The sequence below is a fragment of the Schistocerca americana genome, chromosome 6, assembly GCF_021461395.2.
Source record: "Schistocerca americana isolate TAMUIC-IGC-003095 chromosome 6, iqSchAmer2.1, whole genome shotgun sequence".
Lineage (NCBI taxonomy): Eukaryota > Metazoa > Arthropoda > Insecta > Orthoptera > Acrididae > Schistocerca > Schistocerca americana.
In genome coordinates this window covers 558,521,871-558,538,245 of record NC_060124.1, presented here as the reverse complement: position 1 = coordinate 558,538,245, position 16,375 = coordinate 558,521,871, and the positions used below count along the sequence as shown (strand labels likewise).

Sequence of the window (16,375 nt, the reverse complement as noted above, 5' to 3'; positions counted from 1 at the left end):
TTAATTTCAGACAATTACTCCTAAGCTGGAAACCAATTTTCAAAGAAGCCCCATAAGGTTTGAAATTGGATTCATACCTCTTCAATTACTGCATATTGCTTGCTACTGATATTCATTTAGTTTTATTTGCTGATGAAACATCAGATCTAATGAAAAATGAGATAGATAAAAGAAACCCAGAAATTGTCAAAAATGCTTTAGAAAAACTTCTGCCTGGGTTCTATCAAAATGGACTAAAACTATATGAAACTAAAATGAAAATGATGCATTTAGAAACTACATCTTTAGAACAAAGTGAAATAAAAATAACATGCAATGACCAGAATATCACAGAAGCAAACTTTGTAAAGTACTTGATACAAATTTAAATTTGATTGTACATGTTGACTACCTAGTATATAAACAGAATAGCTGAGCATTTGCAATTTGTATTTTGCTAGGTGCCATAAACTTAGACTTCAGAAAGGTAATCTATAACTGCTACTTTGAGTTGGTTTTTAATTACAGTATAATCTTTCGGGGACATTCGACAAATGTATCAAGGCTTCTAGTATTACAGAATAAATTAATTAGGAAAATATTTTTGATGTTAAGAAATTAAAAGTACTATTTATTCTCTCCATTTGCATATTAGAGGCTGTAATGTAGGAAAATAGGACAGTATTTAATAAAGAATAAGATTCCAAACACGCTGGGGAATGTGATTCTACAATGCATGTTTACGCTAAGTTAGACAGGTGCAAGAGCATAAACTGTAAGGTTGTTGGATTACTGTATTAATGAGAGTAAGTTCACTCAACACGAATTGTGGTCAATCTATAAGTAATTCATGGAGGTACTGAACTGCAAACTAAAAATATGAAAGTATAAGCAAAGGCTCAGTTTGTTATTTGTAACAATTTGTGAAAAGGAAAGTTGCTACTCACCATACAGCAATGCTGTGTCATAGACAGGCACAACCAAAAGACTGTCACAAATATAGCTTTTGGCCAGTAAGGCTTTATCAAAATTAGATGACACACACACACATATACACACTCATGCAAATGCAATTCACACACCATGACTGCAATCTCAGGCAACTGAGGCCACACTTGGTAATGTGTTCCATCCACCTTACAAGATTAGGGCACTACTCAGCTCTGTGAAAGATGATTTGGGGTTTAGGAAAGCCGGTATACACAAAATTCTTTGTCAATGTGCGAAGGCTTACATCAGCCATTCAATTTGCACAGTTCATGACAGGTGCATGGAACATCACCGTCGTACGAGGCTACAACAGCTGGAGAAATTGTCAGTAGCAGAACATTGCTTAAACACAGGACACAGTATGAAATCTGAAGGAACTGTATAGTTGCCAATGCTTCCAGTTTTTGGAATAGTGTCTATAAAAAGACACCTGAAATAAGGTTGGTGGATAATTTAATTAATAAAGGCAATGGATTTCGTCTTAGAATCTCGTGGAATCCTGTATCGTCCCACATCAAAACAGAATGTTCTTTGTTGCAGCCAGTCTGAGTGTTCAATAATCATCTCTGAGTATGTTACATCATTGCTGCCACTGTTCTACTGAGGGCGGCATCACCTGCGCAGTCTTGGAGGGCAGTATGCACTGTGTATGGCATGGAGGCCTATATAAGGTGTTGATTTGCAGCCTGGAATCTCTTCTCAGTGGGACTTATCAGCAGAAACAGTATTCTCCTGAAGATAGCAGTTGAATTGCCAGGATATTGAATCAAGTTGATTTTAGAATCTGATAGGAAACCCAAAGTTGTCTTGCATTTTTTGAAGGTATGTTTTTCACTATCTATAAGCAGAAATATTTTTTGCATTTGGTGACATTAGATACAATGAATTACTGTGCTGTATGGTTTCATAGAAGTTCCATAAACATAAATTGTGGAAATATTTGATGAACTTTTTTGCTATATTTCCAACTGAAAAGATAGGAAGTTAGATTTGTTGGTTTGCTATTGTAATTTTCATGATCTGTTGCCAGCATTTGAATGTTACTATTATAGTGAAAGCATTGGCAAGACATGATATGAAAAGGGAATAGTAAGATCAAAATTTAAAACTTTAATAACACTTGTTTGTTAATTATATTCTATGGTGAAAAATGATGTGAACTGGAATAATGTTTGAAATGTATTGGAGAAGAATACTGATCATGTGTTGGATAGTTATAATTCAAGAACTGATGCACTATGGTCAGAATATTTTACAATGTGGAGACAGCAGTGTGAATACTTATGACTAAATATGTGGCCGGCCGCTCGTGGCCGAGCGGTTCTGGCGCTACAGTCTGGAACCGCGCGACCGCTACGGTCGCAGGTTCGAATCCTGCCTCGGGCATGGATGTGTGTGATGTCCTTAGGTTTAAGTAGTTCTAAGTTCTAGGGGACTTATGACCTCAGCAGTTGGGTCCCATAGTGCTCAGAGCCATTTGAACTAAATATGTGAAGTTGACTATGAATGTAATGATATTGCATTGAGGTAGATTCATATATGCTGTGATAATGATATGAGGGGTTTTCTTCATGTATTGATTAGATCTCTATGAGATATAGGTTCTGTTTTAGCACTTCAAAGATGATGATTATGATTAGGCAGCTATATGTTAGAGAACTTTACTCTCTTCTGTGGTATGTGATCATGAATTGTGTCGTATACTATATTTTTATACCTGGAAATTAAGTGTAGGAGTACACTAAATGCATCTGATGAATTTATATCAGTACATGTATGAGATGATGAAACTAATAGAACTGTTATTTGTGGAAAATGTCTGTGTTGAAGTGATGTTGGTGCATAGCATTTTGTGCTAGCTTAGTTTCTTGTAGCAATCTACACTATTTAAAGATAGTGATGTCCAAAGAGGAATTCAAGTATTGCCCTAACTGTAATGAAATGAGAGTAGTAGGTTTGTTGCAGATGAGACGTGGAGGAGGGGGGGATAGAGTGGGTTCTTGGCTGTCCTTGTGTACCAAAAAATGTTGTTGCTAGTAAATGAAATTTTCTGAAGAAGAAATAAGCACAGTGGGACACTACTGACTAGAAATACATTCTGTCATAGGAATTTGAAACTAGTGTGGGATTTACATTGACATTTTATGCCAATAGTTGTAATATATGAAAGTTACAAGAACATTTTTCAGATTCGTTTCAGAAGGTATCATGTTGTCATAGTTGTATTTTGCCATACATGAGATATATACATATACTTGAATTTTTTACATACTCTAAAGTGCTTTGAAAACCTGGAACTTATTTCTGTTGCACCAGAGCCTGACAAATATTATTTTGCCTTAAACTTATTTACAATAGTTCTGTACTACTTACAAAGCTGTATAAAGCAAAAAAGATATTATTATTATTATTATTATTACTATTATTGAAATATTCTTTTGTGAAAGCAATACTGACAAAAGCCTATACTCAAAGGATCAGAACTGACTTATGCCCCATTTACATGTACACATAATTTACATGTACATATGCTTGACTGTACAAATGAAATGGTTTGTACCTTAAGTGTATAATTACACAAAAAGGGAATGGGAGGAAATTTTGACAAGGAGCAAAAAGCTGTGCTAGCTATGGATAATGAATTTAATGTAATGTTATCAAATGATCAATACACTATACAACTACCCTTGTATAAGCTGAGTAACTTGCAATTATTGGAAATAAACATGACTGTGGATATGAATTATTGGCCTCTGGTCATGGAGTTCACAAGGAATACTGTGTTGTCAACTCAGCTGGAAGTGCACAGATAGCTTCTACATTATGTTCCTGCAATGACACCTTCTAAACGTTTCAGCCATTCCAAAAATCTTGCAGAACTCACAGATTACCATGGAAATCAGTTAATCATATTTTTACGCATGTAAAACATGATTGAATGCTCAAATATGATGGAAGTTTACACAGTACAGAACATGGAAACAGACTGTGTGCTGCTTGGATAGTTGCAAAACTGTCTACTGCACATCCCCAGCCTAGAGGTGGTAAATGCTGTTGTGGACTGTAATTACATTGTGGTGCTGATGAGATCAACACCAATATTGATCTGAGCATCATCTTTGAACTAAGCAAAACATTATCTTTGTGTAGTTCTGCCATCCAGTTTTGTGTAAGCCTTACTTGTGTGATGAGGTGAATAAATGAACTCATGATTACAAGTTGTTGTTTGGAGTATCTCACCCCAGCATCCACCTCACTGGTGACCCCGAGTTGTAATGTTTTCACCTTTTTACTGTGTCCGCGGCCTCTGCATTGGTTATCTTCATGTGTATTACTTCAACACAGCATTCGAACAATGACTTCGGCCCAACGCCAGATTTTGTGATCGACATGCATCGTGTTGTGAGCGATGTACACCCACCAGGACTGCAACACGATGCCTCTCACTCGACGATTACGTCAATTTCGCCGGACGTTTTCGAACCTGCAGCAGTAAGTGAGGTTAGGAGGGTGCATGACTCCGGCTATCAGCCGCCTTTGTTCCACATGTGCCCTCCCTCATTGATGGTGCAGTTAGCTCTTATGGATCTCCGTGCAGTGCGGGACCATTGCCGCTACCCCTCGCAACTGATATCAAGTCTACCATAACGTGTACTGACAGCTCCAGTGGACCACACCCCCCTAACATGACAGCATTTGACACTCGGCCGGACACGAATACACATGCGCGACAAGCGTCACGTGTTCCCAAACTGACAGCTCCTACCACTCCCCTTGCGGACAGCACCTCAAACTATGCAACTTTGGCTCCTGCACGCTGCTGTGCGACCGCCACTGACAACACAAACAGTGCACTCACATCTAGCACTTCACCAGCGACCATGCTGCCACAGGCTGTGCCCTCCGACAATGGACTCACTAATGCTTCACGAGCTCTACCAAGCTCACCCGACCATGGTGCCACTGCTTCAGTCCTGCGGCCATCTTGTCACGTTGACTCCTAGGACACTTTGCCGCCTCGGCTCCTGTCGAATCTGCCGAGTGGTTCCGATCACCACGACCTCACCTCACCTGCCCCACCTGCCTCACATTGTAAATAAACCACCTCCTGTGCCGCCGGCAACATTTCCGTCGTCACTAACGGTACGGTTTACAAGCTTCGTCTCACACCAGGCCGCCCGATCTCCAGTAAACCATGTCGACTTTGTTCTGAGTGCCTCTCCAACCTTAAAAAGCAGATTTCTGAACTTCTAAGCTCCGGTGTCATTGAACCCTCTGCCCGCAGCTGGTCTACGCCCATTCACATGACACCCAAGAAAGACGGGTCCTGGCACATATGAGGAGACTACCGTCGACTAAATGCACGAACAATTATGGACAATATTCTCGACTTTACCAGTAACCTCGCAGGTGCGACTACGTTCTCTGCCATTGATTGCACATGGGCCTACCACCAGATCCCCATGGCTCCTGTAGACATAGAGAAGACAGCAGTCACCACACCAATCGGGTTATTTCAGTTTCGATTCATGCCCTTCAGTCTGAAAACGCAACCCAGTCCTGGCAACGCTTCATCAACAAAGTGCTATTCGAACTAAAATTCTGCTTTACATATCTTGATGACATTCTTGTGTTCAGCTCCTCCGTCGAGGACAACATTCGACATTTGCAAACTGTTACGAACACTCTCGCAGCAGCAGGCATCGAGACCAGCCAGGACAAATTGCAGCTTCATCAACCCGCTGTCACTTTTCTTGGTTTTCGGGTCTCTGCCAATGGCATTTCACCGCCCCCTGAGAAAGTACAAACAATACTAAACCCACCCAGACCTTCGTCATTCAAAGAGCTCTGGTGCTTTCTGGGGACGGTTAATTATTATCACCGATGCCTACCTCAGGCTGTGGAGATTCAGGCTCCACTGACGGACGCCTTGGCAGGCACCAAGACTTCTGGATCTCGGCCCATTCCATGGATCCCTGCTACGACTGCCTCTTTCACTTCCCTCAAAAATCTTCTTGCTGAGGCCTGCACCATCGCGCATCCTCATCCCAATGCACAGCTTTTCATCACCACAGACAAGCGATACTGCCATCGGTGCTGTCCTTAGCCAGACAGTCGACAGCCAAACTTCTCCTCTGCAGTTCTTCTTGCTCAAGCTCACCAATACATAACGGAAATATTGCGCGTTTGACAGGGAGTTGCTCGCGGTCTACAAAGCAATCAAGCATTTTCAGACTGACGTTGAGGGACGCCCTTTCCATGTTTTAACAGACCACAAACCCTTTGCTGCGGCCATTACAAAACTGCCAGCTGACCCGCTTCCTCACCGCTTCAGATATAAGGACTTCATACCTCAGTTCACCACCGATGTCAGACACAAAAGGGTGCTAACAATATAGTTGCTGGTTTCCTTTCATGAGTAGACGCCGTTCATTCAGTGTTAGACCTCTCTGAACTGCCTAACCTCCAACCTGCTGACGAGGACACGCAAAACCTGATTTTAGACTCTACCTCTTCACTACACTTCGTCTGCACCACCTTCCCTGGTATTTCTGGTGAGATCTGTTGTAATGACAGTACAGGCACGTTATGCCCCCTCATCCCAACCACGCTCCGTCAAGCTGTCTTCAATGCACTGCATAATTTAGCCCACCCCGGGGTTCGTGCGTCTGCCCGCCTCGTTGCGGAGCGCTTTGTGTGGAGAAATGTCAACAAGGACTGCCAGCATTGGGCATTCTCCTGTGTCATGTGCCAACACTGTAAAGTACACAAGAACGCTTCACCCCCCCCCCCCCCCTTGGCGCCTTTCCGATCCCTCCTGGGCGTTTCCAGCATATTCACATTAACATTGTCGGCCCTCTCCCCCTCTCTAACAGCTTTCGTTATGTTCTCTCGTCTATCAACCAAGCAACTCGCTGGGTCGAGGCTGTCCCCCTCCCCAATATTAGCACAGAAACTGTTGCTCGAGCTTTCGTCGAGTCATGGGTATCATGTTTCGGATGTCCAGCTATCATCACGACTGACCAGGACAGACAATTTGAGTCAGCCCTGTTCAACGAGATTTGTAACATTTGCAGCATCCGGTGCATCCATACCACAGCATATCACCCTCAAAGTGACGGACTAGTTGAGCGCTGGCATCTCACTTTAAAGGCGGCTCTTCGATGCCTTGACTCTCTTTGGACAGAGGCTCTTCCCCTTGTGCTACTCGGCATTTGTGCGATCTGTAAGGAAGGCCTCAAAGGCACAATAGCCGAGTTCATATACGGCCAGAACATTGTTCTCCCTGGCAAACTTGTGAGCCCTTCCACTTCTCTCCCTCAGTCTGACTTACCTTCCTTCGTGGACCGTGTCAGATGCCACTTCATCGACCTCCCCATCCCTCTGCCCGTCAGCCACTCCCTCCCTAATGTTCACGTGCTGAAATCTCTGGACAATTGTGAGTACGTCATGCTCCAAGATGACAATGTCCGTGCTCCCCTCCAACCTCCATATACCGGCCCATACCGAGTTCTCTGGCGCTCAGCCAACACCTACGACATCCAGATAAAAGATATCAGATGTTACAGTCTCTCTCAACAGACTTAAGCCTGCTCATGTCAAGCCTGCTTCTACCCCCCTTCAGGCCACGACCATGCCACTCACTGTCATAGCTCATAATGCTCCGACCACTCCCTCCACATCAGACTTACACATTCGGTCGAGTGACTTCTAGCTCCAATTGTCGAGCTCTTCTCCAACCTTGCCCCCCTACTCCGGTCTCACACACTCCGTCGAGTGATCACACACTCCCCACATCGAGCTTACCTACAATTACACCCTTGCCACCAGGCCCTTCTCTGGTCCCTTCGACATCTCCCCCATTGCCTGCCTCGCTCTGTCGAGGTTTATCATGACCCCCCCCCATATTGAATGTGCTCACGCTCGAGGTGTTTGTGCCTGTCCCCCGGACATAATCCATGACATCTCTATAATACTATGTGATGACACACTGTTTGTCGTGTGTTTCCCTTCATCTGATGCTCATGACACAACCTCCTCCATTCCCTGCCACCTGGTGAAATGTGTTCCTCTCTTGCCTGACGTCAACCTGGACATGCTTCGTGTGTTCGCCATGCCCACCGGAGACATCATCATCGTCGCTCCGTTCCTCTCACAAACCGCCGGCCTACCTGTCACCACATGACCAGCATGCCCAGTACGATGCCCAGCACACTTCAACGAATTCCAGGTTCGGTGGCCAGACCTTCCTTCATGACATCTGCCCACACAGCTCCCTGACGATGCTGTCGAGCTGACCGTGGTCCGACTCCCGCGGACCACCCCTCCCAACACCGTAGTTACCCACCCCCCTCCCCCGGGCCTCTCAGGAGTACTCTATACTGCGGGGGGGCTATTTGGCGCTGGTGAGATCGACACCAGTATCGATCTGAGCATCATCTTTGAACTAAGCAAAACATTATCTTTGTGTAGTTCCGCCATCCAGTTCTGTGTAAGCCTTACTTGTGTGATGAGGTGAATAAATGAACTCATGATTACAAGGTGTTGTTTGGTGTATCTCACCCGAGCATCCACCTCAACCTGTTTCAAGAATATTTCATACAAGTGAAGCCCTTTGCATTTCATCAGGAATAACAACAACACAAATCTTTCCCAGATGGCAAAGTGACCATATTAATTTTAAATATGTTATTTTCCTAACGATGGCTTCTGTGTGGAAAGTATTGCATCTCATTTACATGCATGAAATGTCTTATGCACTATACCAGTTACATTTTTGGAGTGATTCACTTAGATGACTGTTATTGGTATTAACTCAGTTTAATGGAACATTGTACTGTGGTGGAAACTAGTTGTACTATATGCAAATTATTGTTATATGAGATACAGTTGTCCAGTTACATTCATGATATGTAGAACTTTGCCATTTCTTATACAAATGGCAAAAACTCCTGCATGCTTGTTTACTGAAGGATGGAGATAAGAGTGTACTATAAATGAGCATACATATAAATGCAGAATCAAAACAAATATACAGGGTGGTCCATTTATCATGACTGGGCCAAATATCTCACAAAATAAGTGTCAAACAAGAAAACTACAAAGAACGAAACTTGCCTAGCTTGAAGGGGGAAACCAGATGGTGCTATGGTTGGCCCACTAGATGGTGTTGCCATAGGTCAAATGGATATCAACTGCGTTTTTTTCTTACATGGGAACCCCCATTTTTTATTACATATTCGTGTAGTACGTAAAGAAATATGAATGTTTTAGTTGGACCACTTTTATCACTTTGTGATAGATGGTATTGTAATAGTCACAAACATATGGCTCACAATTTTAGACAAACAGTTGGTAACAGGTAGGTTTTTTAAATTAAAATACAGATCGTAGGTACGTTTGAACATTTTATTTTGGTTGTTCCAATGTGATACATGTACCTTTGTGAACTTATCATTTCTGAGAAAGCATGCTGTTACAGCATGTTTACCTGTAAATACCACATTAATGCAATAAATGCTCAAAATGATGTCTGTCAACCTCAATGCTTTTGGCAGTACGTGTAACGGCATTCCTCTCAACAATGAGTAGTTCACCTTCTGTAATGTTCGTACATGCATTGACAGTATACCAAAAATTTTTGAGAAAGTAATGTATTCAAGAATAGCCTCCCATATTTGTAAAAATAAAGTACTAACAAAATGTCAGTTTGGTTTTCAGAAATGCTTTTCAACAGAAAATGCTATATACGCTTTCACTGATCAAATATTAAATGCTCTGAATAACCGGACATCACCCATTGGTATTTTTTGTGATCTCTCAAAGGCCTTTGAATGTGTAAATCATGGAATTCTTTTAGATAAGCTAAATCATTATGGTTTGAGGGGGGCAGTGCACAAATGGTTTAATTCATATTTAACTGGAAGAATGCAGAAAGTTGAAATAAATGGTTCATGTAATGTTAAAACAACAGCTGATTCCTCAACCTGGGGGGCTATCAAGTACGGGGTCCCACTGGGTTCGGTCTTAGGTCCTTTACTGTTCTTGATATACATTAATGACTTACCATTCCACATTGATGAAGATGCAAAGTTAGTTCTTTTTGCTGACAATGCAAGTGTAGTAATAACAACCAAAAACCAAGAACTAAGTGATGTAATTGTAAATGATGTTTTTCACAAAATTATTAAGTGGTTCTCAGCAAACGGACTCTCTTTAAATTTTGATAAACCACAGTATATACAGTTCCGTACAGTAAATGGCACAACTCCAGTAATAAATATAGACTTTGAACAGAAGTCTGTAGCTAAGGTAGAATTTTCAAAATTTTTAGGTGTGTCCATTGATGAGAGGTTAAACTGGAAGCAACACATTGATGGTCTGCTGAAACGTCTGAGTTCAGCTACGTATGCTATTAGGGTTACTGCAAATTGTGGTGATAAGAATCTCAATAAATTAGCTTACTATGCCTACTTTCATTCACTGCTTTCGTATGGCATCATATTCTGGGGTAATTCATCGTTGAGTAGAAAAGTATTCATTGCTCAAAAACGTGTAATCAGAATAATTGCTGGAGCCCACCCAAGGTCATCCTGCAGACATTTATATAAGGATCTAGGGATCCTCACAGTAACCTCACAGTATATATATTCACTTATGAAATTTGTTGTTAATAATCCAATGCAGTTCAAAAGTAATAGCAGTGTGAGTAGCTATAACACCAGGAGAAAGGATGATCTTCACAATGCAGTGTTAAATCTGACTTTGGCACAGAAAGGGGTAAATTATGCTGCCACAAAAGTCTTTGGTCACCTACCAAACAGCATCAAAAGCCTGACATATAGTCAACCAACATTTAAAAATTAATTAAAAGAATTTCTAGATGACAACTCCTTCTACTCATTGGCTGAATTTTTAGATATATATTAAAGGAGGAAAAATAAAAAAATAAAAAAAACTAACTTAAACATTAGTGTCATGCAATATTTTGTGTAATGTAATATCTTGTACAGACATATTTTATTAACCTGACCCGTTCCACATCACTACAAAGTGTCGTATTCATGATCTATGGAACAAGTATTAATCTAACCTAATCTAATCTAATCTCAGTGCACTGACTCATGTTGTCAGGCATTGTCGGTGGATCACGATAGCAAATATCCTTAAACTTTCTCCACAGAAAGAAATCCAGGGATGTCAGATCCGTTGAAAGCGCGGGCCATGGTATGGTGCTTCGACAACCAATCCACCTGTCAGCTGTGTGCCAGACATCCATCATGTTGGAAGTACATCGCCATTCTGTCATGCAGTGAAATATCTTGTAGTAACATCGGTAGAACATTACGTAGGAAATCAGCATACATTGCAGCATTTAGATTGCCATCGATAAAATGAGGGCCAATTATCCTTCCTCCCACAATGCCGCACCATACATTAACCCGCCAAGGTCGCTGATGTTCTACTTGTTGCAGCCATCATGGATTTCCTGATGCCCAATAGTGCATATTACGCTGGTTTACATTACCACTGTTGGTGAATGACGCTTCGTCACTAAATAGAACACACAAAAAATCTGTCATCGTCCTGTAATTTCTCTTGTGCCCAGTGGCAGAACTGTACATGACATTCAAAGTCATTGCCATGCAATTCCTGGTACATAGAAATATGGTATGGGTGCAATCGATGTTGATGTAGCATTCTCAATATTGACGTTTTTGAGATTCTCGATTCTCGCGCAGTTTGTCTGCTACTGACGTGCAGATTAGCTGTGACAGCAGCTAAAACACCTACTTGGGCATCATCATTTGTTGCAGGTTGTGATTGATGTTTCACATGTGGCTGAACACTTCCTGTTTCCTTAAATAATGTAACCATCTGGCAAATGGTCTGGGCACTTGGATGATGTTCTCCAGGATACCAAGCAGCATACATAGCACACGCCCATTGGGCGTTTTGATCACAATGGCCATACATCAACATGATATCAACCTTTTCCGCAGTTGGTAAATAGTCCATTTTAACATGGGTATTGTATCACAAAGCAAATACCGTCCACACTGGTGGAATGTTACATCATACCATGGACTTCTACATTTGTGACTATTACAGCGCCATCTATCACAAAGCAAAAGAAGTGATCCAAGTAAAACCTTCATATTTCTTTACATACTACACGAATACATAATAAAAAATGGGGGTTCCTATTTTTTAAAATGCAGTTGATATCCATTTGACCTATGGTAGCACCATCTAGTGGGCCAACCATAGTGCCATCTCGTTTCCCCCTTCAAGCTAGACAAGTTTTGTTCTTTGTAGTTTTTTCATTTGATGCTTATTTTGTGAGATATTTGGCCTGGTCACTATCAATGGACCACCCTGTATATTGCATTTGACATATGAGTGTGCCATTACAATGTGAATGCTACTTGATGAATTAACAAAACAAGTGAATCCATTGTAATTAGTAATTCACTTATTTTACATTTCATCTTGTAAAATTTGGCTCCATGTAGACTACGTGCTTTCCTAATGCTAGAGCAAGGCACTCTAGTCAGTAAGGATCTGTATGTGTGACTGGGTTTTGCTACCTAAAACATGATTTCTTAAGCTATATATTTCCTCTATTTAGTAATAGAAATTCTTAGATGTTTAACTTTTAAGAATGTCATGTTAAAAAATGTAAGGTTTAGCCATCCACTGATCATTTAGAACTGTACATATTTCTGTTGTTGTGCTATTACTGAACTTTTAGTAACAGATACTTTTTGTTATTTTACAGAAGGACAAAGCTTCTGAATAAAATTGAGAAGAAATGGGATACTGAAAGGTGATGCTTAAAGTGTAAGTTCATAGAGCAGAGGAATATCTTTGAGAAAGCATTTATAAAAAAAAATGTATGTTAACAATCTATGGTAATGATACAGGGTGTTTCAAAATTGACCGGTATATTTGAAATGGCAATAAAAACTAAACGAGCAGCGATAGAAATACACCATTTGTTGCAATATGCTTGGGACAACAGTACATTTTCAGGCGGACAAACTTTCGAAATTACAGTAGTTACAATTTTCAACAACAGATGGCGCTGCAAGTGATGTGAAAGATATAGAAGACAATGCAGTCTGTGGGTGCGCCATTCTGTACATCGTCTTTCTGCTGTAAGCGTGTGCTGTTCACAACGTACAAGTGTCCTGTAGACAACATGGTTTATTCCTTAGAACAGAGGATTTTTCTGGTGTTGGAATTCCACCGCCTAGAACACAGTGTTGTTGCAACACGATGAAGTTTTCAACGGAGGTTTAATGTAACCAGAGGACCGAAAAGCGATACAATAAAGGATCTGTTTGAAAAATTTCAACGGACTGGGAACGTGACGGATGGCAAGGCGCAGCTAGTGCAACAGGTGATCCAACAGCGGCCTCGGGTTTCCGTTCGCCGTGTTGCAGCTGTGGTCCAAATGACGCCAACGTCCACGTATCGTCTCATGCGCCAGAGTTTACACCTCTATCCATACAAAATTCAAACGCGGCAACCCCTCAGCGCCACAACCATTGCTGCATGAGAGATATTCGCTAACGATATAGTGCACAGGATTGATGACGGCAATATGCATGTGGGCAGCATTTGGTTTACTGATGAAGCTTATTTTTACCTGGACGGCTTCGTCAATAAACAGAACTGGCACATATGGGGAACCGAAAAGCCCCATGCTGCAGTCCCATCGTCCCTGCATCCTCAAAAAGTACTGGTCTGGGCCGCCATTTCTTCCAAAGGAATCATTGGCCCATTTTTCAGATCCAAAACGATTACTGCATCATGCTATCTGGACATTCTTCGTGAATTTGTGGCAGTACAAACTGCCTTAGACGACACTGCGAACACCTCGTGGTTTATGCAAGATGGTGCCTGGCCACATCGCACGGCCGACGTCACTAATTTCCTGAATGAATATTTCGATGATCGTGTGATTGCTTTGGGCTATCCGAAACATACAGGGGGCGGCGTGGATTGGCCTCCCTATTCGCCAGACATGAACCCCTGTGACTTCTTTCTGTGGGGACACTTGAAAGACCAAGTGTACTGCCAGAATCCAGAAACAATTGAACAGCTGAAGCAGTACATCTCATCTGCATGTGAAGCCATTCCGCCAGACACGTTTTCAAAGGTTTCGGGTAATTTCATTCAGAGACTACGCCATATTATTGCTACGCATGGTGGATATGTGGAAAATATCGTACTATAGAGTTTCCCAGACTGCAGCGCCATCTGTTGTTGAAAATTGTAACTACTGTAATTTCGAAAGTTTGTCTGCCTGAAAATGTACTGTTGTCCCAAGCATATTGCAACAAACGGTGTATTTCTGTCACTGCTCGTTCAGTTTTTATTGCCGTTTCAAATATACCGGACATTTTTGAAACACCCTGTATGTAATCATGTTAAAGCAATTCTTTGTATGAAATATCTGTGTAATGTAAGTAACAGAATATAATTACTCATCACTTTGATTTATAAACACATTAGTCACCACAATAATTTTGTATATCATAACAAACTTCCTATTCTGGTAGGTACATGCCATGACAATTTGTAATTTGGGAGGGGGGGGGGGGGGAGATGGAGGACATGGTATGTAATGTACACAGAATAAGTCAATATTAAACAATTTCAAATGTATCTGAGAATGTGATAATAGTATGCAGTGTTTACACAAAGTTACATATATGCAATAACTTGAATTGTAAGGTTGTTAGATTACTGTACAAGTTGAGTATAAGTTGACTTACAGTTAATTGTGAACTATTAAAATGAATTCTAATTAATTTATAGAGATATTGGACTAAAAACTAAAATTATGTCAAATAAATGTAAACGAAATCCCAATTTATTATTTGTGGAGTTTATATGTAGAAAAGTGGTAGTAATTACAATACAGCTAACTGTAAAGACACAGGATTTATGTTAGGAACAAAAGTTACACTGTATTTGTGAAGTAATTGTTACTGATGTACATTCTGCATAACTTTAATGTGAAAAATAGTGCATCAACATGCTAACTATTTCAGAAACATTATAATTGATTCATTGTATTTCTCTTCAAAATGTCATTATTGTATAGCTTCACACATCTCCTATATATCAGATCAAGTGTCTTGAAACTGCTCTTAACAAGATGAATAAATCACACTTCAAATTTGACTTTAGTGGGCAGCCACTCTTCTTCTTCTTCTTCTTCTTCTTCTCCTCCTCCTTCTTTCTTCTTTATCGTCGCCTTGTCCCACGTCATGTAGGGTTGGCGTTGCTCTTCTGGATCGTTCTCCTCCATAGTATTCTATCCATTGCCTCTTCCTTCTCCCATCCTTTCTCCCTTAGGTCCCTTGATATCTTATCCTTCCACCTCATCTTCAGTCTTCCTCTCCTTCTCACTCCTTCAGCCTTTATATCTTCAACTCTGTTTCCGATATACTCTTCCCCTTTTCTCTGTAAGTGTCCGTACCACCTTAGTCTGCTCTCTAGTATCTTTTTCCCCATGGGTCCCACTTTCACAGCTCCTCTAACAAATTCATTTCTAGTCCTGTCCTTCCTTGTTACTCCACACATCCACCTCAGCATCCTCATTTCTGCTACATCCATCTTCCTTTCCTGGGCTACTGTGATTGGCCATGTCTCTGCCCCATATATCATAGCAGGCCTTACCACCGACTCGTACACTTTCCCTTTCAACCCAGTGTTCACCTTCTTGTCACACAACACTCCACTCGTTTTCCTCCAGTTGTTCCAACCGCAATTTATTTGGTGTTGTATCTCGCTTTCCAGTCCTCCGTCCCTCTGTATGTACGACCTCAGGTATTTAAATTTGCAGACCGATTTCAGCTCATCATCCTGGATCTTGCAAGACCTCATCTGCACATCCTTCAGTGCTAAATATTCTGACTTTGTCCTTCTAATTTTCATCCCTCTTTCTTCTAGTGCCTTCCTCCAATCCTCCAGCTTTTCCTCAAGTCTGTCGATGCTCTGCTCACAACGAACCACATCATCTGCAAACATCATATTCCATGGTGCTTCCTTCTTCACATCTTTCACCAGCACATCCATAATCAGGTCAAAGAGGTAGGGACTAAGCGCAGACCCTTGATGTAACCCTACTTTTACTGGAAACTCCTTTGTTATGCCCACACTACTTCTCACCTGTGTCATTGCTCCTCTGTACATTTCCTTCACTAACCTCACATACTTCTCTGGCACACACTGCTCTCTCACGCTTCTCCGTATTTCATCCCTTGGGACTCTGTCAATATCCAAATCAATGAAAGCCATATGTACATCGGCTTGTAGCTCCCCGTGTCTCTCCACTATATGCCTTAAAGCGTGTATTGCATCAGTCGTTCCTCTTCCAGGCACAAAT

At 41.4% G+C, this 16,375-nt stretch overlaps 1 protein-coding gene across 1 annotated transcript; it reads right to left on the bottom strand.

The window, feature by feature from the left end:
* Nucleotides 1–15,252: 15,252 nt before the first annotated feature.
* On the bottom strand, nt 15,253–16,167 carry LOC124620286. Its single transcript, XM_047146955.1, has one exon. It carries the CDS (start codon nt 16,165–16,167, stop codon nt 15,253–15,255), a length of 915 nt encoding a protein of 304 aa, XP_047002911.1.
* Between the last annotated feature and the right edge of the window lie 208 nt (nt 16,168–16,375).